The following is a 23,549-nucleotide window of genomic DNA, read 5'->3' on the forward strand; positions in this document are numbered from 1 at the left end:
TGCCCTCCTTGTGCAAGGTGTCAGTGGTCGTCTTTTGGACAACTATGAAGTCAGCAGTCTTACACATGATTGTGTAGCCTACAGAATTGGACTGAGAGACCATTTAAAGGACATTGCATGTGTTTTGAGTTAATTAGCTGATTAGAGTGTGGCACCAGGTGTCTTCAATAACCGCTTCACAATATACTAATTTTCTGAGTTAGTGAATTTGGGATTTCCTTAGTTGTTAGTTATAATCCTCAAAATTAAAATAAATAAACATTTGAAATATATCAGTCTGTGTGTAATGAATGAATATAATATACAAGTTTCACTTTTTGAATGTAGTTAGTGAAATAAATCAACTTTTTGATGATATTCTAATTATATGACCAGCACATGTAGTGTTCGACTTGAAGCAGCACTGAGCATACCGATCGGTGTATGACATCAAAGTAATGTGAGAGTGATTCAAAAGCACAAGAAGCCGTCTGCTGTCTGGAGCTCTCAAGACAGGCTACTTTGTCATACAACAATTGGTCTGCGCAGTGCAAACAAAGCCAAAACGTGGATATTTTAGGCAATATAGAAATCCTTGCCATGACGTGTCCTGGGAAAATGGCACGTTTGGTCACCCTAGTTTAGAAAACGAGTCAGTGCAGAGAATTAAAGCAATAGTGATGAAAACAAGCATGTGAATGAAGTCAGTACAGAAAGAAGGCTGTTTACATGTTACTTTCCCAATCATTCTTTATTATTATTATTATTATTCAGTTATCGAATAATCTGAGAATGATCACATGATACAGGATCAATCAAAAAAAGACTTAAATGTAACACCCCTTCCCCAGCCTGTTAATATACAATACAGTAACATTCAAAATAATTTTTAAGTTACAATACACTGAATTAAGGAATACAATTAATTTTGAGGTAACAGAAGAAAGGGTCCCAAATCTTGTGATATTGTCCAATACCTTTTAAAAGATATTTGGTCCGTTCCAAGTGCAGAGTAGATATCAATTTCTCAAGCCATAATTTAACAGCTGGAGGATTAACCTTTTTCCAGAACATAATAACAGTTTCTTGGCCGTTATCAAACAATACGTAAGACGTTTCTGTTGAGCACTGTTCAATATCAGTTTCTCAAGCCATAATTTAACAGCTGGAGGATTAACCTTTTTCCAAAACAGTAATAACAGTTTCTTGGCCGTTATCAAACAATACGTAAGACGTTTCTGTTGAGCACTGTTCAATGAACATCTATAATTAGAATGTCCTAATATAATAAACACGGTCTGGAGCCAAGTTTACATTAAGCATATCTGAAAGCACTTTAAATACCTCACACCAGAATCCCTGTATTTTATGAAAGAAAACAAAACTATGAGCCAAGTCAGCACCCTCTGATTTACATTTATCACAAATAGGAGAGACATTGAGGAAAATCCTATGTAATTTCTTTTTAGAGAAGTGTAATCTATGTAGAACCTAAATTGAATGAGGCATAGTCTTGATCGATTGTTTATCAGTATCCTCCAAGCCGCTCTGCCAAACCTCCTCAGAGATTCCATCTCCAATCTCTCGCTCCCATTCCTCTCTGATCATCTCTGTAGAAGGGGAAGTAGCTGCTAGTAACCTTCCATAAATTAAAGATGGCTGACATTTGTTTCCCCTGAACTGTATTAGACAATCATCAATGACTGAGGAAGGGACCTTGTCCAGAGAAAGTAATTCCTTATTTGTAAAAATCTGAATTTTTGTTTTTTGGGGAGGTTATATTTCTGTTCTAATTGCATAAAGGAAGCTAAAGCCCCATCAAGATAAAGGTCCTTGACTGTACATATACCCAATACCTTCCAGAGTAAAGGTTGTATACAACCTTGAAGGGGGGAATGATGGGTTAAATCCAATTGGAATTAAGAGAGAGATTGATTTTATCTTAAGGTATTCTCTTTACTATCTCCAAACGCGTAACTAACTCTTTATGAGAACACTACTAACTGCTGCTTGGTCTAATATCACTGGGGAGAGTAGCACTGCTCCAAGATCATAAGAAGGCATGAATCTGGGGCAACAGCAGACCAGTAATAAAGGTGAAAATCCTGGAAGGGCCAAACCCCCCATGTTTGGGTCTACAAAGATTATCAAAGATTAAGAAAAACTTTTTTGATACTGTGACTCTTATAATTCCATAGAAAGGGAAGAATAATTCAATCTAGGTGTTTAAAGGACTTGGGCAATAGTATGGGAATATTAAGAAATAAATATAATATTTGAGGAAGAAATATACTTTTTTTTTAAATTCAAAAATTCGCACACACCTTAGAATCTGTGGCCATTAGGAGAACGCAGAGGCTGGGACCTGGGCATGGCACAGGGGCTCTACGGCGACCCCTGGAACACAGTCAGAAACTTGCACGTATTCATATATAACTCAGAACACTTACAGATCTCATTGTGCCGAACAACTTTCGTATTGCATGTCGTGGGCTCTGCCCAACAGGAAGTCAGCTAATGAAAATGAAAATCTTGTTGACCTCAGAATCCAACGTCAGACTGACGTCTGATGGTCATCAAGGCGATGTGGTCCTCATAGTAGGGATGGGCAATATCACTTTTTTTGTTTTTAATATGATACCGATACTTTTAATGGCCAGGATCGTCAATATCGATACCGATATGTATGAAACGATACAAAATTTATAAAATTACTAAGAGTACAATGGTTAATAATACCTACTTTATATTTGAAACACATTTTAACATTAATTGCAACTTATTAGGTTATGTTTTTGTTTACACATGGTTAAAATGTGTTTGCTGTAGTGCTAATCATGAAAATAGTCCCAATGTTACGAATGTAACCCTAATTCCTTGAGGGAACCAGACGATGCGTCGAATGCTTTGGGGAATGCCTTTTGCGAGACTGATTCTGAATATCGATTCCAATCTGTCCAATGGAAGGGCATAACGTCACGGGCGGGATGACGTAGCTATCGGGAAGCTATAATATGTAAAATGCATAGAGAACTATATCTCCGGCTCAAGCTCTCCTCAAGCTCATTTATTTCAGTAATTCAACTCAAATTTTTAAACTTTTGTATTTAATAAATTAAATGCACACAGACTGAAGTAGTTTAAGTCTTCACAGTCATCACAGTTAAAAGAACCAAAGAATACTTCAGTCTGTGTGTACTGAATTGATTTAATATACAAGTTTCCCAATTTGAGTTGATTACTGAAATAAATTAAAATTTTTCATGACATTCTAATTTATTGAGATGCAACTGTATATGACAGTTAAGAAGTTTTTTTTCTTCTGAAACCTTGTCTGTGGTCTAAAAACACCCCTGGCCAAATGCCCCCAGAGAGCATCACTTTCCACTTTGATAATTACTGTAGTTACCATTTTCTGAACATCACATGCCCACCCACATACCCCCCAAGAAATTACCTCAACTTAGCACCAGCAAGCTTTTTAGCTAGACTGTTAGCATCAGCTACCAATATGTACTTATTTTCACTATGGTTATATAATAAACATTCATATCTGTCTACTTGGCTAGTTAATTTAAGCAATATAAACATTTATACTGTTGATAAACAACATAAAAACAGATGTCACATAGGGCTTAATGTGTAGAATTAAAAAAAAAAAACTGTTAATGTTACGGCAGTGGGAATTTGAAAGTGCATTAGTTATTTTATAGAATTTGTGTTAATAAGATATATATATTTTTAGCACTGATGCCAATTTTTCTTTTTAAGCATTTCAGTGGGCTTAAATAGATCACCCTTTACAGCAGATGTAGTTCACAAACAAATGACAGTTTTGACGTAAATATGATTTTCAGTTACAATAATTAATCCTAAAATTCAAAATTAGTAACTTACTTTTAGCAGCATCATTCGCGTGCGCTCAAACAAGATCTCGCACTTAAAGGTTAATTTGAATCAGTGAGTTGTCATCTGCAATCGGATCATTCTAATTCCTGAATGAATCGTTTGGTGTGATTTGTGAACCGATTTAAAAGGTTCATTGAAAAGAATGAGTTTGTTCTTGAATCAGACACCGCTTCTGCGTGTCATAGCATGTCATATATTATAAGGAGTAGCCTAACAATATGTTTTATGAAATCTAGAGAAGTAAAAAGTATGATATTATGATTTGGAATGTAGTGAAGTAAAAGTAAATTTGACTAAAAATAAAACTACTCCAGTAAAGTACAGATACTTGAAAAAATTACTTAAGTACAATAATGAAGTAAAGCTACTTCATTACTATCCACCACGGGTTTCAAATAAATGTTACCGGCTGATTTCACCAAGCATAACATGTTCCTGGATCAACATCCTTGTTGATCCTGCACAACATTCCAATCAACCAATCAGAATTGAGATATAACTTTTAAAGAAATATATGTTTTAGGCTTACAACCAGAGATAGATTCTTCTACACCCTTGTTAATCAGATATCTTTTAACATTGATTTTAGGAATAAATTATGGGTAGGATTAGGTTTAGGGGTAGGGATTGGGTCAAGTCTATAATAGTAATGTTGATCCAGGATCATCAACAGATGTTGATCCAGGATCATGTTTCACTTGGCAAAACCACGGTGACGTAGATTGCCTACACTTCATTTCGCGAGTCATGTTTAGGGAGCAGCCCAACAAAACCTCCCTCCTGATCAAAGCAATTCAACGATCCCAGCCAACCCACCCAGACACCAGACAACCATTAATGCTAGATATTCTCACAAAATGTATTAATTCCGCACAGACTACTGGCCTATAGCTACTGGCCGCATGCTCAACACTCTGTTTATTTTAGCATTGTTTGGTTTTCATAGGCTGCGTTTACACTTGGCATTTTTCCATATTTACAGGAAGTACACTAAAACATCAGTCAGTAAGGTTTTTATAGGTTTATAAATGAAAACCTTTTTTGATCAATTATAAAATACGATTATACAATCTACTTGATCAGATCACAGTGATTGCATGTTAATGCTAAGTGTAAACGCAACCTTAGGTGATCAAAACTCGCTATAACTTCCCAGCATGTTGTTTCATATTTCAAAAGCATCTGGTAAATACAAACTAATTTCCATGAAAAAGGTTAAACTCCTAACATTATAGTTATGTAACAGAAAATTATATACAATAAAAACACATATAAAGTTATGGAAAAATTGCCAAGAGAAGACATGCTATTCCGAATTCAAACTTTCTGTATGGTGATATTCCTGACATAGAAACTGTGTATCTGAATAAAATCTTAATATACATAAATGGTAGTAATGACTTATAGTAGCCTCCTAGGATATTTATTATGTTGGCCCAATTTCTGTATTTTATGCAAAGACTCAAGCCAACCACCAGAGGGCAACCACGAGCTTTGAACGCGTATTTTATACGCTGGTGGATGTCACAAAGAAGACCTCTTATAAATACCGTGGCTCAACGTTTCTTCTTTCTCTTTAGTCAGCGAACCTCTGTGAGATGATGTGTAACATCATGTCCTTCTCAGAAAGTCGCTTTGTGATTGCTTGCATGTAAGAACTGTTTTTTTTTATTTTCAGTGTAGTTCTATATAACTTTAACGCTCGCTTGAAAATACGAATATGATTTTGATTTGAGACTAGCACTGTAAATATTTAACGTTAATAAGTTACTGGACGTCTAAGAAGTCTTTATTCCGTGTGACTTACTTAAAACTCCTAAATATCCCGTCATGTTTTCGTTGGGGGGCTTGAGTTGGTTTTAAGCATGTTAACATGTCTTTTATATTTTGTTTGTAGAGATTCCAGTCCACCTCATGATGGTAGTGTTGAGACACGTGGCTTCGGATGATTCGCGCCATTGGCGTTGTACGTGGACATCTTAGTTTAATGCGTCGGCTATAAATCGCATTGAACTCGATTACGAGTTAAATTGGAGGTAAGTGAACTGCGCTTGGACGGTAGACTCTGCTTCATCATTAAGTTGTGTGTGCATTTTTGTGTGCGCTTTTGAAAATGACATTGAGCCGCTGATGACTCCTAACACTTTTCTGACACCTCGTATGAACGCTGTTTCTAGCAGCTGATTATAAAATCTAGTCTGAGGCTCTTTTGTTTAATGCTACCGGGTTTTGCTTATTTAAGGATTTCCATACTTATGAAAAGCTTTTGTGCCAGTTTTCTCTCCTCTCCCAGTATCAGGAAGCTCTTGGAAGTTTAGTCTGTTCAGAGCATTGTTGCATCTTGCAGACTTCTTGTTTGTATCAAAAAAACGTACTTTAATTATAATGTGGCTATGTAATTTGGGAATTAAAACTTTTTTTTTTTCAGTTTAAAGCCCATTTAGATGAGCACATGACTACAACAGAAATGGAAACTCTTTTGTCAAAGCCTGGTGAACTGACTTGAGGCATTTTAAGGTATGATTCTTGTTACTAATGTTTCTCTTTTTGTCAACTTTTACAGATGGCAAGTTCCCAACTGCAAAAGGGTCATAAGAGGCAAGACCCTTCTCATTTTCTACCCCATTTTAATTAATGGTTTACTTCAATCTGATAATCCCATAAAATGAGTGACGGTCTTGGAAGTTTCATGAATGACTCTTCTAGTAGTAGAGGTTTGTACTGCAGTGATGAGAAACCGTTTGCTAAGCTGATCCATGCTTAATGGTCTGATTGTAAACTCTCTCCCTGAGCTGTACTAAACTCTATACTAAAGTGTCTTTGAACTGGTTAAGACTGCACAGCCAATGCAAAGTATGCATTTATATGGTGCACCTTTTACATCTTTGTCTTATTTGCAGATGTAAGAAGACCAAGAAGTCCTTCTGGTGGTGTACTTTTTTTGGAATATGATCTCTTGCTTTTGCATGGATGTCAACTAATATGCAAAAGTAACTTTGGAAGTTTAAATGGTGCAGAGTTTGAGATTTCTATTTGGATGTTTGTAATGTCTATCAATAAAAGTGTGAATAAACCTTAACTTGTGATGTGTAGCTGAATATTCTTTTGAGACACTAGCGTGGTGCCTCACTTCGTTGTAGTCCTTCAACTGATCAGTTGACGTGCACATCAAGAAGTGTTTATATATGCCAATACGAGTCTTAAGATCTTAATTTAATAGAAAATGGCATGCGTCCAACATGTAGAGAGTGGGCCGTTGAGCTAATAGACAATGCTTTGCAATACCCTCCATCCTACACGGATGATCCACTCGTTTCTGCAGGAAGACCGGGTTTCCGAAACGGTTACATGCTCCCAACTTCCGGTCTATTGCTGATGCTCGCTTCGTTGTATAGTTCAGTTCATCCCCCGAATGATTTTTCAGAGCGAGTTTTCATAGATTCGAGTGTGTCTGAAAGACGAGCTCTTCGTATTAGCTCCGAATCAAATGTACGACGTTTTCACCTAGACTCGCGCAACTGTTGGATTTAACGTTACGCGTTTAAATGAAACTTGTAAGGTAAGTAAACATGCCGCCGTCGGTGACATGAAATCTCTATGTAACGTTATTCAATTAGCGATAGTTCTGCATGTAGCGATAAAGCTTATTGTCAGGTGTCGTGTTTTTGTCTAGAGCTGTCTTTTGTAACGCGACACCCACGCGCCACAGAGAAGCTAAACGTACCGTGCACGGAAAAAAAAATCTATCGTTAAACTTGTAACGTTAGGTGTCGATTATTGAAAGTCACGTTATGTTTATATGATGGTAATTTCCTATAAACGAGTGTTGTTGACCATTAAAAACGCGATGTTCCCTGAAGCGGTTCGCGTGCTGAATGACTGATGTTTGAGGGAGTGGTAGAAAATCATGGTTTTGATGCTAATTATATAGCGAACAGCTGAGATTATTGATGAAATTTCAAAAACCGTTCAGCGGAAGCACATAAGACCAATAACCCAGAGATTCAGTACCATGTACGAGCAGTTAACATCTGGATCAGTTTGGTTCATTATCCCTGGCTTCGTGAGGATTTGCTTGATGGCAAGGGCTAACGGAGAGACATTTTTAGTGATGCTCTGGCTCTTACGGTTTCAAATTAAAATGGTTTAGGGTCAGTTTAAGGATTTATATGTATGTAATATTCAATTAATACGAACAATGACTGTCCAGGTAAATACTACAAGAAGGAATAAGAAAAAAAAACAAAAGTCAAGGTAGTTGAAACTGTGTGTGTGTGTGTGTGTATACATCTGTGTTTAAAACAAAATATTATGCCAACATCACTAACGTTTATTAACGGGATTGTTTTTTGAATATTTCAGTGAATGTTGAATCAGTGACCAGTAACGTTATATGTATATAAGATCGAATTTAGGTGGTGATATTTGGGTTACTAACAATAGAAATGAGGACAGACGTGTGTTGAACTAAATGTGACCATTAAGAATCATAACCAGCCAGTCAAATCAATTTTGTTTGACCAAATTGCAGATTTGAGCCTGTTAAACATTGTAATGCTGTTGTTGGCCACACAACTGCTGTTGTTCTTTTTTATTTTTCTGGCAAATAGCCTCTCCATAAATCTCTTTAGTATTAAACTCCTCTAATCAGGAACATGAGTGACTGACATTTAGAAACATGTAATATTAATCATAGTCAAAAGTGAAGTTATTTTTACTACATTACTACTACTACTACTGAATGGGCACATCATGTCCATCTCTACATTACATTTCTAAGAACATTTGTTTATTCTTCTGGAGTTTCTTGGCAGAAAGACTATGACGTAAACTATTAGTTTTTAATTCAAAGTGCTATTTTTTTGGTACAAAAGAAGAAAAGAGAGCCTCGTTCCTTTTCCGTCACAGTCTCATGTTTCCATGACAACCGTGACATCAGCACTTTGCAGGGATGTGTGTAAGGATGAAAGACTCTTCTGCTGAGGTTGTCCATGGTTACCAGCCACTGCCAGCCAACTGCAAAAGTTATTATCAGTCACATGATCATTTGACCTACATGGTGACTAACTAATTATCAGTTACAATAAAACCATACATATTATTAATATGTGTATATTATGTGATATGTGCTCCTGTGGCGCAAGTTGCAGAGCATTGTGTTAGCAGTGCAAGGTTGTGGGTTTGATTCCCAGGGAACACATGTTACACTGTAAAAAATTTCCTGTAGAAATTACAGTAACTTACTGGCAGCAGTTTGCCAGTAACTTACTGTAAATTAAACTTACAGTAAAAATACTGTATTCATATTTACAGTACTTTTTAACTTGCTGTAAATGTATTTGCAGTAATATATTTTTTTACTGTAAAACACAATTATGTTTTTTTTCTCCTTTTATATATTTTAATACAATAAAATATTACTTTACACTGTGAAATTTACTGTAATTGGTTCACTTTTATTATGTATTGTAAAACTTTACAAATTATTGTATTTCAACAGGTCTCATGTCTCAGTAGTAAAAACTATAAAAAGAAACAAAAGACTGTTTAACTTCTTTTATTGGTTTAATAGTTACATTGTAATACTTGAAATAACATTTTAATATTCTTGCAGATTGTACTTTCAGTTTTCCAAAAACTTGAATACATTTCATTTATACATAAAAGTTTCATATTAAGAGCATTTTAAAACAACAGACATGAACAGATTCAGTCATAAGAACAATCTTAAAAATTTACTAATTCAGAAAACTCCTGTGTAGAATGTATTTGCTCTTAGTAGCTTAATAGTTTTGCCAGCTGAAATCCACAAACTCCTTAAAGGGATAGTTCACCCAAAAATCTGAATTAGGTCATTAATAACTTACCTTCATGTCGTTCCAAACCCGTGAGACTTCCGTTTATCTTCAGAACACAGATATTTTAGATTTAGTCCGAGAGCTCTCAATCCCTCCATTGAAGCTGTGTGTGTGGTATACTGCCCATGTCCAGAAAGGTAAGAAAAACATCATCAAAGTAGTCCATGTGACATCACAGGGTCGGTTAGAATTTTTTGAAGCGTCGAAAATACATTTTGGTCCAAAAATAGCAAAAACTACGACTTTATTCAGCATTGTCTTCTCTTCCGGGTCTGTTGTGAGACAGTTCAAAACAAAGCAGTTTGTGATATGCAGTTCATGAATCATTCGATGTAACCGGATCTTTTTGAACCAGTTCACCAAATCAAACTGAATCGTTTTATACTGTTCGCGTCTCCAATACGCATTAATTCACAAATTACTTAAGCTGTTAACTTTTTTAATGTGGCTGACTCGTGAACTAGTCAGTATTTTGTTCGTTATCTGGCTCAGCTCGGTGTTCATCTTCAGTTCTCTCCTCACAGCAGTTCACCGGGATACTGGTTTGTTTGAACTCAGAAGTGTCAGCCACATTAAAAAAAGTTAACAGTTTAAGTAATTTGTGGATTAATGCGTATTGGAGATGCGAACCGTTTAAAATGATTCAGTTCGATTTGGTGAACTGGTTCAAAAGGATCCAATTACATGGAGTGATTCGTTCGCAAACCGGATATCACAAACCACTTTGTTTTGAACTCTCTCTCACAACAGACACGGAAGAGAAGACAATGCTGAATAAAGTCATAGTTTTTGCTATTTTTGGACCAAAGCGTATTTTCGATGCTTCAAAAAATTCTAACTGACCCTCTGATGTCACATGGACTACTTTGTTGATGTTTTTCTTACCTTTCTGGACATGGACAGCAGACCGAACACACAGCTTCAATGGAGGGACAGAGGAGATAAATGGAGGTCTCACGGGTTTGGAACGACATGAGGGTGAGTTATTAATGGGTGAATTAATTTTTTGGGTGAACTATCCCTTTAATGAAGGAGGATACATGAGGGTTCAGACCAGAGTTCTTCCTTTGCACCATCTTCCCACTTCTTTTGATGACGTGGAACTTTGAGGAGCACTTGCTGTTGTCAGGGTTATCATTTAACCTTTACATAACAGAAAAAAAAGTTAGATCATTTGATGTGAAAAATGTCTAACAAAACAACCAAATACTCACAACACAACCAAATACAGAAATGCACTGCAAATGGCACAGCATACAAAGGAAATATTTCCAGGGGACCCAATATGTGACGAACCCGGATGGAGCATGTTTAGTACTCAATGTCTACTTTTGTTTTCTTGCAAAAAATACAGAGATTACATATTTATGACATACAACTTTATATACAATATAAAAAATGTAAAAAGAACATGAGGGTGAGATATTAATCTATACATTAGTAACATTGTAAAAAAAAAAAATAATGTTATGTTTAAATAAGTTTCATAGGTAAGAAATGTAAGGTAATGTAGGGTCCAAAGATGAAACAGCTAATTTTAAAGTTGAGACACACACAGATAAATAAAGCATATTACGAAAACTTTTTTTGTATAAAATGTATTTATTTGCAACAGTTATGTTAACAGCAATAATAAGACTTTATGTCCTAAGTACAGCTATTAAGCTGATAGACACCATGCTGTTTTGTCACGAGAACATCCCAGGTTAAAATAATGAGGAAATTACGTTGGCTAAATCCGAAATCGCCCCCTTAACACTCATTCACTCATTTCTACATTAGTCCACTAATACGGTTCACTTGAAGCTGTGAATGAATTCGGACAGCCGTTGATCGCGCATTGGATGTATACAGTCGGGTTCGTCACTTACTGGGGTCCCCTGAAAACATTTCCATTGTGTTCTGTGCCATTTGCGGCGCATTTTCGCGAACGAGATTATGTTATTCTCCCGATGCTGATGTACAGAACAAATGTTACATTTGAAGTAGACATATTTTTCTCTTGGTTGTTTAGTTTCCTTAACTTTATGTGTTTGCGGTAACGTTAAATGTGAGACTGAGGGGCGGAGAGGCTTTGGAAAGTGTATGAGCATTCAGGAACTGCACACGAAAACCTTAAGTTGGCCGTGTTTTTATGCCCTTTGGCATGATTAATAAAGGCGTATAATGTCTCCACAGAGACGCCAGTGTTTGCACACGACACGAACATTGCGGGATTTACTCTAGCACTACAAGCATGACGTGCATTTATATGGGGTAATCAGTTAAGAGCAAGCGATAATAGCGGGAAAAAATCCGACAGACTTTAAGCTAAATCCACGAAAGCTTTGTTGTTCGGCTAACAGTTCACATGAACACTCACCAGCTTCTGGAGTGGTCAAACCCAAGGCAGAGACCCGTTAATGTCCATATTTTGACGGTGAAACGTTCAGAAAAGGGAAAGAAAGGAAAGAAATATGAATGTTTGCACAGTGTCACCACAACTCTCTCTAGCTCTCTTCACAGCATAAATGTGAGGTGACTGCGCGCCATACAGTGGCAGCGTTTTTTTATTTATATTTTTGTTTTAGTTAAACCAAAGATATAATATATTTAAAGTAAAAGAAGTAATATTTGTACCCACCTTTGCATCTGACTGGTTCTTTTCGCATCTGTGTGTCTTGTTTTCTTCTTTCTCCCAGTGTTGCCAACTTCTTTCAATAGAGGTCGGGATCGTTGCGTCACGTCGCAATGCATTGTGGGAATCGCGGTACAGAAGTAGATGTACTGTATAGTAGGCATTAGGTAACGTTGGTCATTTGGTCATTAATTTTGATTATTTTTTGGAAAATGGTTCAGTATTGCTGTATTGTGACCTGCTGTAATCGGTTTCATGATCGACAGGGCAAACGCCTCGTGAATCATATTAGTTTTCAACATTTTCCTACTTGGAAAAAAAACACAAGGTGTCTGAAATCACCAAGATGCGTCAGATGGCTTGGGTCACCACTGTACGGAGGGAAACCATCACCTTCGATAATATTATAATACATAGTTATGGTGAGACATGTTGTGTATGGTCTCTCTCTCTCTCGCACATACACACACACAAACTCAGACACAAACACATTACGTTTTCTCTAGTTTTTGGCCAGTAAGGGAGTCAGTTTAGTGTCTGTATTTTTTGTTTAAACATTTTCTTTTGACCCAATCCTGAACTTAATTTGCTTTTTGATATTTTTGTGCTGACTGTATTTAACAAATTTGAACAACTTGTTTAAAAAAAATAAAAAACTGGAACGAACTTCAAAATAGGAAGTAAGCGTCTTGTTTTGGTGAATGGTGGGTTGTGTCTGAGGTGAATGTTCGTCAATATTATACCGGATTACAGAACTACCGGAGGAAAACAGTGGATTTTTGCAAGTATGATAGGTGAGTAATTACTCCTGAAGTGTAACAAACCCGCATAGACAAGCTTCATAGCTCGCAGAATCTGATAAGTGTGTGTGTGTGTGTCACCACTGATGCTTGGTTAATGTTAACATTTCCTTAGTGAAAAAGATTGTTTTCTCCACGTTTAATTTGCAGATCCATTTATGATCTGCAGGTGAGCCTCCAGTGACTTTTTGAAAAGTGAAAGTGACATTTTTAAATTGATCGGAGGTGTAAGCGCTCACTCCACAGACCCGGTAGGATAAATTATCAGGGAAACTGAGGCTTGGTAAACTTTCATGTGTTCATAGGGATCGATTCCGCCTACAACCTCTTTTTTTTTTTAAGTAGCGTTGTTTGGCTTCATTATTAAGTTTGTCCGTATAGGTATAGGCAACTTTTTTTGACTCGTTCTATAACTTTTTCTGGATACTGGCTATTATCTTATTACAAACCTGCTTTGCGATACCTCTAAAATGGCCGCCGTTACCCACAATGCACCATTCCATGACGTCTACGCCCGAGCTCTATGGAAAGTAGCTAAACCCTGCCTGAAAAGTCGCTAAATGTCGCTAGATGACGTCACATGGTAATTACCATATTCATGACGTAGGTGCGTCATATTATCTCGCCCTTTCTGTGCTCATGTACTGCATTTTAATGCTGCAAAAATTCTCAATAAAACGTTTTTTATTATTATATTTTAATGTTTCTGTTGTCAGACAACGGAATTAATATTATAATGACTGAAACGCGGTCCATTAAGACTACATACCAGCTCTCAAAGATGTTAATCTGTGCACTAAAATCCTATTCACGACTATGAAATAACATACACATAAGATTAAGACAATGGTTGAACTGTGATTTCGACTGTACTTGTATGTAAAATAGAGTTTGAAGCAACAGAATATCTTTTTTTAACTGAAAGTGCTGCTCCTCTCTGCTCGCTGAACAGGGCAGATAGAGATAGAGGTGGGCAGATCGATACTAATATCGATAATATCGATACCAACGTTGGTATCGGTATTGATCGATACCAACGGGAAAATATCGATACTTAAGTTTCAGTTTCTCTCGTTTTGCGACCTGGCCGTGTTTGTCAAAATGCTGCTGCTGTCACAGAGCAGAGCAAGCTCTCAAGAGTGCTGCTCGTGCTCGACACTGCTCTCCGCCCCCTCTCCTGTGTTGTACCGTCACGTGACTCACCACTAGCGCTACCACCAGCAGTCAGGCGCGCGCACCGCTCAGCCGCGCATTTCTAACAGCAGTCAGTCAGAGGCGGAGAGAAAGAGGAGCGTTGTATGGCTGTATTTTCAGGCCGATCTACCCTTTTTGTGTTAGCTGTGAAAGGGATACTAGTTTCTATATTTAAACTTCATCTAGATGTGCACCAGAATTAATTATTTTTATTATTTTATCAATAGCTGATTCTCCAAGAGCAGTGGATATTACAAGGCGCCTACCAGAAATTATTGTGAAGGACCTGCAGCCCAGGGGCGGAGCGGGGGGGTGGCTAATGGGGCTTAAGCCCCGAATGTTTTGTCAAAAGCCCCGAATCTTTTAGCTTTTTTAAAATAATTTCAACTTTGTTTCATTTCCTCTCAGTCTCTCAGACTGGAGCGGCAAAAAAAAAGAAACAAAAGCTCTATTACTGTGCGTTGTGGCGGACTGTAAAGCATCACGCATCACTTCGCTTGTTTGGCAACTGCTGATAAAAACTAACGAAGAAGAATATAAATCATCTTCTTCGTCGTTGTCATTAGGGGCTGGTGGGCTTTTTATTTCACCGCCGTCGTAGCGAGCTCACTGACTAACCGCCTGAAATTAACATTATGGACATGACATAATTTTTTTAAAAGGAACTCGTAACAGCAAACCTCACCGGCCAGAGAGAGATTCAAAAGCAATATATCCCAATGTATCAAATGCTAAGTTATTTCAGGGCATGTTTTACAACTGTTCTCGGCACATTAGTGGGATAAGAAGATAGATTAATTGAGAAATATAGCTGGAGAACAATTAAATACAAAATAGTTTGTAGGCTCTACTGGGTGAATATTTTTTTTTTCTGAGTAACCATCATTTTCCCAGATAGTGTATAGATTTTTAGGCATTCTGATATCTCAAACAGCCTGAAAAATAGTGCATTTAGCTGACATAAATGGGGGGAAAAAAATCTCCCCTGCGGAGTACACCCCTGCAGCCCCCTAGGTTTGGGCTAAGCCCCGAATGTTTACATCTTCTGGCTCCGCCCCTGCTGCAGCCTCTTTCCATAGTGGAAGATGTCGGCTTCAGGAATTTTGTATAAGGAGAATTTATTTTACATTGTGAAGTAAAACTTTGTGACTTAAGAAAAAAATCCTGAAAAGAAGTGCACTAAAGAGGATAATTTTTTTTATTAACATGCTACTTGAAAAGAGAATTTGTTTTTACATTTTTTATATTTGTGAAGTAATCATTTTGTAACTTTGTTTATTTAAATAAAACAGAAGTAACCAAAAGTTGTTTCTGAACAAAAGCTTTTGTAGTACTGATTAATAACCCAAAATGCAAATCACAAATTAAAAGTCATGAAAATTCATTTAGATTTAGGTTGAAGACACATCCACCTTAATTATTAAAAAAGTATTGGTATTGGTATCGGTATCGGCGATACTGGCCCTGTATTTACTTGGTATCGGATCGATACCAAATCTAGCGGTATCGCACACCTCTAGATAGAGATGCGTGTGCGCGCGCTGCCTGTGGGGGGGGGGGAGAGAGAGAGAGAGAGAGAGAGAGCGCGAGCGCTTGTGCTCGTTCGGCAATCGGCAGTACTGGAGAGTCTCAGAGAATAAATAAGGTCTGTCAAAAAAAAGTCGCTAGATTTGGCGCTAGTCGCTTTTTTGGAAAAAAGTCGCTATGGGGGTTTGAAAAGTCGCTAAATCTAGCGACAAATCCGCTAAGTTGGCAACACTGCTTTCTCCAAGTGGGATATAAAACTTGATCTGTGATTGGTCAGGTTTCGCGCTCATTTTTTCTTTACTGTATTTAAATTTACAGTAAATTAAAAATACTGTAATTTAGTGTCGCCAAGAGGGTATTCCCCAAAATGTTACTTTAAAATACAGTAATATGCTGTATAACTGTCCTACAGTAAAATACAGTTCATTTTACAGTTAAATACTGTTAAATTTACAGACATTTCTAACAGTGTAGGTAAAAACTGTTAGCACTGTATGTCGCTTTGGATAAAAGCATCTGCAAAATACATACATTTAATATGCAATAATGCATATATTTAATAAGAAACACACAAAATCAATTTTTTTCAAATCAAATTTCTATAATTTTATTGGAAAAAGGAGATTTTCATGTTCCTGCATCAGTTGCACCTGGATACAGTAGTCAACATTTGAAGTGGATCACAACTCTCCTAAAATCAAAATGATTAACTTTTTGGCTCCACTTCAAATGTTGACTACTGTATCCTGTAGGAGTGTAATGTATGGTGACATGAGTAACAGTAATGTTGAGTTACAAAAGTGTTTATTTATTAAAAACGACTTTATAGAAGAGACCAGTTTAAAATAACTGACTTTTTAAACAATATTCAAACACTTCAGGAGTGTTACAACACTATATACATTTAAGTATGCTTTAGGTTGGTACAGTAATGCATTGTTTAGCTTCACTTCATCCTGTATTTTCTAACAGTTTATTTATTTATTTATTTATTTTAGATTTATGAACAATCGTGCACCATCAAATAAGAGATATCAGCCAACAGAATATGAGCACGCTGCTAACTGTGCAACACATGCGGTGAGTTGACTGTTTTCACTATTAAAGGAATAGTTGACTCACCTTCAGGCCATTCAAGATGTAGGTGAATTGTTTTAATGACTAGCTCATCAACTGATCCTCTGCAGTGAATGGGTGCCGTCAGAATGAAAGTCCAGACAGCTGCTAAAAAAAATCACAATAATCCACAAGATATCCACACAACCTCAGTCAATCAATTAATGTCTTGTGAAATGAAAAGCTGTGTGTTTGTAATAAACAAATACATGAAGTTGTTTCTTACAACAAACCATTTCTTCTGGCTAAAAAGTTGTTTGAACCAGGAAAGAAATATGCTCAGATTAAACAGTTCTGAACAAATATGTCGGTGGATTTTGATGTGAGATGACCCCAGGGAAAAACTCACAGAAGGTAATGTGTTTATAGACTGGTATTTTGGTCAAAAGCGATGATTAAAGTTTAAGATGATTTAAAGATTTATTTGTTTATTATAAGCACACATAATTTCTCTTCAAAAGCCATTATTACCTGAAGAATGTGATTTATTGTGATGCTTTTGTCAGCTGTTTGGACTCTGATAGAACCCATTCGCTGTAGAGGATCCATTGGTAAGCAAGTGGTATAATGCTAAATTTCTACAAATCTGAAGAAACATTTTGGCTGGCCTGAGGAGGAGTAAATTTTTAAGCGAATTTTCATTTTGGATAAACTATTCCTTTAATCATAAGTATGTAGGCTATATATAATAAATAAATGCCATACCTTTGATTTGAAATGATTTCCTGTAGAGATGCACCGATCAACTGGCCAGGGGCCGGAGTTAGCCGAATTTCCTCATGATTGGCCGTTTTAACGTCACACTCATGTTCCCATCCGCATATAAACAAGTCATTTCGCAACATGATTTGAATTGCATTCAGTGTAAACGGTGACTGATAATGTATCTATGTCGTACCAGATGAGGCTCACACAGAGTGAAAAATGAGCGCAACAGCACAACTGAAGCTGAACTGAGCAGAACTGTTGTGTGTTTCTGACAGTCACTTGCCTTGCCTTGTTTCTGAAAAATCAGCCTTGAACGAATGAATGACTAAATGACTCACTCATTAAAAGCATAATTTGCTGCCACCTACTGGTAGTTTGGTCATAATTTAAAAGTAATTTTATAATTTTATGTTTTCGCAACATTTATATTTATGTTTAAAAAAATGTTAAACATTAATCTTATACAATTATTTATGCATATGAAATGCATTTGTGATGTAAATGCATGTATGGCACCTCAGCTTCATCAAACAGTCTGTGTAAACACATCTAATGCCACTTCAGATGCAGCTTCTGTGTTTCCTGCAGTGAAAGCAGATACTGATTCTGAGATACTGATTTAATTTAAATGGTAACAACTCTACAGTTTCTTATTATATTAACTGAATTCATTGAAACAATGTAAAAATTCGATGTGAAAAATGACACATCAAATTCCACAAGGTTAGTGGAAAAAAAAACATGTATAAGCATAATGAGAAATTACATCTACCTCTTTCTAGTCACAGAGCACTTTATTATTTAAGTGAGAGAACATCTGTAACTTAGTACAGATTGGGGGAATTGTAATGTTTAATAATTACAAATTACAAAAAAATCGGAAATCAGAATTGCCCAAGAAAATTGCAATCGGTGCATCTCTAATTTCCTGTAGTTTACAGTTCATGACATTCATGAACATGTTGTATTTAAATGTTTTGTGACTATTTTATGCTCAGCTCTGGATCATTCCCAGCATTGTGGGTGGGATCTTGCTGTACCTCTTATCTGATGACCACTGGGAGGAAATTTCAGCATGGCTGTATGGAGCAGGACTATCAAGCCTTTTCATCATATCCACAGTTTTCCACACTGTCTCCTGGAAAAAGTCTCATCTCCGGTAAGGTTTTAGTCTGTGTAATGTCAATCCAGACACTTGAACATGAATATTTTTCTAGTGATTTGTGTTTTGTTTCTTGTCATGTATTTGAGTTTGTGGAAGCAATTGTGTTCACATCATTTTCAGGCCTAACTGATAATCCAGCTTTTTACACATTATTATCTACGCATGTACTTAAGAAGTGAAATCTAATAAGTGCTGCTTTACTTTTTAGATCAGTTGAGCACTGTTTCCACAAGTGCGACAGGATGGTGATCTATTTCTTTATTGCAGCATCCTACACACCATGGTGAGCTCATGTAGAGAGTGAATGTTGTTCATGCAGCAATTTGAGAAATTGATTTTTAGTCTGCGTTCGGGATTAATGGATTTGTGTTGGGCTGTCATAAATTGACACAGTTTCAGGTGGGGAGATGGATAACAGTGTAAAGATCAATGGTTCATATGTGCCAATATTCTTGTTTGTTTCCTTTAAGATGTGTTAATGGGAAGTTTTTCAGCAAAAATACTGATGGTGCCAAAGATTCGGTTACTACAGATACCACCAATAATCTTGTAAAAAAAAAAAAGATTGATGCCTAAATTTAGTACATTTTGTTATTCAGTTGAATTGACTGTGTTTAAGATTTCATGTAAAACCAATATTCTGCGAAATGTAAATTCTGAATTATATTAAACTGATACAATTCAAAAAAATTCCCAAATTTAGCTCAATAAATATCACTTTGGGTTTAAGTTGCATAGCTTTGAGTTATGAATTCCAATTACACTTTTAAATTGATTTATTTGGCAGACTTCTTTATCTAAATTGACAGTACCCTGGAAATCAAACTGTGAGACTTTCTCAGATAGTTTTTATGTTGAAAGTCCCATTAGTTAAAGATCTAATGAATTTATGGCAGGCTGACACTGAGGGATCTGGGTCCATGGGCTGCCCACATGCGCTGGGTGGTCTGGGTGATGGCCTCTGGAGGAACTGCCTACGTCTTCTTCTTTCATGAAAGGTGAGCTTGTTTTTGGATAACGGTTAAGAGTGTTCATTTCTAAATTTTAGATTTACAAAATTTTAGATTTTTGTTTTGTAAGAAATAACAGTTTGTTTAATTTGTTGATTACATCACCCTGCATCATATTTGCTGAATGAAATCAAATACTTATTAATTAAAGGATTATTTCATACAAAAATGAAAAAAAAAAAGCTTAATGTACTCATCCTCAATCCATCCAAGATGTAAATGAGTGTGTTTCTTCATCAGAACAGGTTTGAAGGAATTGTATTACATCCACTGCAGTGAATGGGTGCCGTCAGAATGAGAGTTCAAATAGCTGAGAAAAATAAACCACTACACAACTCTAGTCTGTCAAATGAAGTAAAAGGGTGCAGATATTTTTTTTTTAACGTTAAACCATCACTTCTGGCCTAAAATAAGTCCATAAATTCCATAATGGGTGATAATGCTAAATTTCTCCAAATATGTTCTGATGTTGTGATGTTTTGGGTGAACTATCCCTTTAAACATACATATAATTTGAAAAATTTAGAGTTTTTTTTTTTTTTTTTTTTTTTTTACGTATAATTTCAGATACATACGAAACTCTGTGCTACAGGTGAATATGTTTCTTGCATCCTCTGTGTTACAGGTTTAAAGTTGTAGAGCTGATCTGTTACATAGCAATGGGTGTTTTCCCCGCTCTTGTCATCCTCTCTATGGTAAGAAAATGAACGCTTATGAATTAAAAAATGTCACAACAGACTAATTAGGAATAAATTAAATGTGTGTCTGTTTTCTTTTTAGGCAGACAGGTCCGGTCTGTGTGAGCTGTTGGTTGGTGGTGGGTGTTATGTGTTGGGCATGGCGTTCTTTAAAAGTGATGGAATAGTGCCCTTTGCCCATGCTATATGGCACCTCTTTGTTGCAATGGGAGCAGGCATCCATTATTATGCCATCTGGAAGTACCTGTACACACCTGTCAATCAACCAACCAGTACGGCCCGGTGACACACATATGCATACACCTAACCACAAAATCATTTGAATATATATTTGCCAGTGAAGTGCTAAAGTTCTACTTATTTTTTCTGTTGTGTTTTTGCTAGCGGATGGTTTGACTGATGTAATTCTTGTCACTTATTAATAGGTCTTTAACTAGCACATACAACAGAGATTACATCTAGCCTTTGTGAGACTACAGGCAGCAGGGGTCATTTTGGACCTGAGACCGTGTGCAATCCTGTGACTGATAAAGGATCCAGAACAAGAACGTTTCTAGAAAAACTATGGACGTATTACACGAAGGTTTACAATTTTTTTAAAGGTTCTGCAAAGGTAAAATCACTGCCAGATATTTTTAAAAACACTCAACCTGAGTTGCGTTTCCCAAAAGCATCACTAGCTATCTATGTTCACAAGTTGCATTGAATTTAATTGGAAATAACGGAACTTGCAACCATAATTGCTTTTGGGAAACGCACCCTCGGTTAGTAATTTACTTGACTACAGTTTAAAGGTATTTCTGCAATGTTTTTAAACCGATTTGGGATTTATTCTGCTAGATCTGCCACTGCCAGTGTGGAGATGTTCTTATTTATGTCAGAAATATGAGAACATTTCATATTACTGTACACAGTATCAATTCTCCATGCGTCTAGTCTAGTGCTAGTATGTTGCATTTTGGGGGGTGTAATGTCTTTGGAAAATGCCACAAGTGCTTGAAGACAATGTCCAGGAAAAGATTTGCCTGGACAGGTCATCTGATTTCATGGTTTAATGGAATATATTATGATTGTGCACTGTTTTTTTTTTTTTTTTAATTGTCTGGTAACTTTAAAGTGTGCTTCATGGTTATGTCTATTAATTGGTTTTAATCAAGTCAAAATATTGTTTAATAATAATACTAAATGACTGAATCAACTTGTCTACGTTATAGGTGTACACCAACAAAATACTTTTGAAGGTTAGGTCATACAGAAATAGCTCACTTTTTACAGTTTTAACAGTATATTGAGAGTTGCACGGGGCCAATTTTTTGGCTTTTGCCCATTTTTACTGCATTCCATTTCAGTGACAATCTAAAAGTGTTTTTATCTTAGATGTTATTTATTAATTTCAAATTACAGCTGCTGTTGATGTTGTATTAATGGTCATTTTATATGAGCGCTTAATAGGGTAGAAAACATAAACACTTAGAGAATGAAAGTGTCATTTAAAGTTTTCACAAACAGGAGTAAATACTACATTTTGTCAGATTCACCTCAAATTAGTTTGAGAGTCACTAAAGACTTCCATACCTGCATTTTTTTCTTCTTTAAAATGAAATGATTTCTTTTTTTTATGTAGGCATGTTTCCATAAAAAGGGAAATTGCTACTTTTTGTCTCACAATTTTGACTTCTTCTCTTGTAATAGAAATAAAAATAAAATACTCAGAATTGTGAGATATATACTTAGAATTGCCACTTTTTGTTTTGCAATTCCAAGTATATATCTCACAGGTCTGAGTTTGGAGCAACATGAGAATGTGGATGATGGCGGTATTTTCACTTTTGTTAAAACTATAATACACAGTTAGCACACTTACCATCTTCCCTTTAGTGTTTACTGGTCAAGGTTTGTAAATTAGTTTAGTCATCTGTTTATTTGACTGATCAGCCAAAGCATTTGCTCTCAGGGTTGCCATCTCAGTGGTTGGTACCATCACTATTTCTTAAGCATTCCATTGTTGGTGCACTGCACTCCCTTAGGCCATACATATTTTAATAACTGTTTAACACTGAAAATAAACTTGAACATTATAGATAGTATTTTTAATCAGGGCTAATAAGTGATCAGGGGCATGTAGGTTGTTACAGCTACAGATTGTCAAGTAAAGTTTAACGCAGAAACAACAAGTCTGCCATTTTTACCTCTCAGACTACTAAACTGAAGTCTAAACTAAACAGGTATTTCAATTTGTATGGCCTTTACAATCATATAAAACTCTTAATAATTACCAGTTGTAACATAATTTTTGAACAGAACCTGTATTTATTGTTTTACATCTTAAAATAATAGTATTTAATGTATTGTGAATGTAAGTGTTTGGTCTGTAGTTGTAATCTATGTGTAGACAAGCTACAAATTCATTATAGTGTTGATATTTATGTTCGCTGTGCTAAGATTAAGCATTTCGCATGCATCTCTTTTCGATAGAGATGCTATATTTGATGATGAGTGAATTTCAACAGAAATGTGTATGCTATTGAAACACCTCGCCTTAGTAAGTGAGCATCTGTTTACGCTTTTAGTGTTGCAACACTCTGTCAGGTACGTTTTTGCTCCATTAAGGATTTAGATGATAGTAAGGGCTGTTTGTGACTTAAAGCTGCGGTAGGGAACTTTTGACGCTCTAGCGGTTAATAAACAGAACTGCTTGTGTCTTGCGGAAGAACATCATAGACGGAACTACTTCTCTCTGTTTATGTCTATGAAGAATCACAAAGGTACTGGGTTACTCCGCCGCGGTACCCCCGAAGCAATCTAAAATAGTCCGAATATAAACACTTATTATAGGTGCACCCTAGTGATTCAGGACAAGCCAAAAACACGGTTTGGAAAATGGATTCATGGTGTACTCGCTTATTATATACATTTTTCTACATTTTTAACACAAACAAAGTTAAGGACCGCGGCTCTGATTGGTTTA

General features: G+C 36.3%; 1 protein-coding gene and 1 non-coding gene across 4 annotated transcripts; both read left to right on the top strand.

Moving 5' to 3' along the window:
• Nucleotides 1-5,411: 5,411 nt before the first annotated feature.
• Nucleotides 5,412-23,336, top strand: LOC113072580 (monocyte to macrophage differentiation factor 2-like). Of its 3 annotated transcripts, XM_026245572.1 has the most exons (11): nucleotides 5,412-5,539; nucleotides 5,786-5,924; nucleotides 6,452-6,602; nucleotides 6,789-7,447; nucleotides 16,883-16,964; nucleotides 18,707-18,867; nucleotides 19,082-19,156; nucleotides 19,770-19,871; nucleotides 20,509-20,578; nucleotides 20,664-20,853; nucleotides 21,007-23,336. In XM_026245572.1, exons 4-11 carry the CDS (start codon nucleotides 7,434-7,436, stop codon nucleotides 21,012-21,014), a joined length of 702 nt encoding a protein of 233 aa, XP_026101357.1. In that variant the 5' UTR covers nucleotides 5,412-5,539; nucleotides 5,786-5,924; nucleotides 6,452-6,602; nucleotides 6,789-7,433; the 3' UTR covers nucleotides 21,015-23,336. The 3 variants fall into 3 exon arrangements, with proteins under 3 accessions (XP_026101357.1, XP_026101356.1, XP_026101354.1); XM_026245571.1 differs by lacking the exon at nucleotides 6,452-6,602 and adding an exon at nucleotides 6,317-6,405 and having other exon boundaries at nucleotides 20,664-23,336; XM_026245569.1 differs by having other exon boundaries at nucleotides 20,664-23,336.
• LOC113072584 (small nucleolar RNA SNORD60) lies at nucleotides 6,011-6,095 on the top strand. The gene has a single exon (XR_003280314.1). It is a non-coding gene; the product is annotated as a small nucleolar RNA SNORD60 (small nucleolar RNA).
• Nucleotides 23,337-23,549: the final 213 nt, after the last annotated feature.

The sequence above is a fragment of the Carassius auratus genome, unplaced genomic scaffold, assembly GCF_003368295.1.
Source record: "Carassius auratus strain Wakin unplaced genomic scaffold, ASM336829v1 scaf_tig00009552, whole genome shotgun sequence".
NCBI lineage: Eukaryota > Metazoa > Chordata > Actinopteri > Cypriniformes > Cyprinidae > Carassius > Carassius auratus.

What these genes read in the sequence shown, in the direction of transcription:
- LOC113072580 (XM_026245571.1), top strand. An exon ending in CTAACTGTGCAACACATGCG is followed by an intron (nt 16,965 to 18,706) that starts GTGAGTTGACTG and finishes TTTTATGCTCAG; the next exon opens with CTCTGGATCATTCCCAGCAT. An exon ending in TGGAAAAAGTCTCATCTCCG is followed by an intron (nt 18,868 to 19,081) that starts GTAAGGTTTTAG and finishes TTTACTTTTTAG; the next exon opens with ATCAGTTGAGCACTGTTTCC.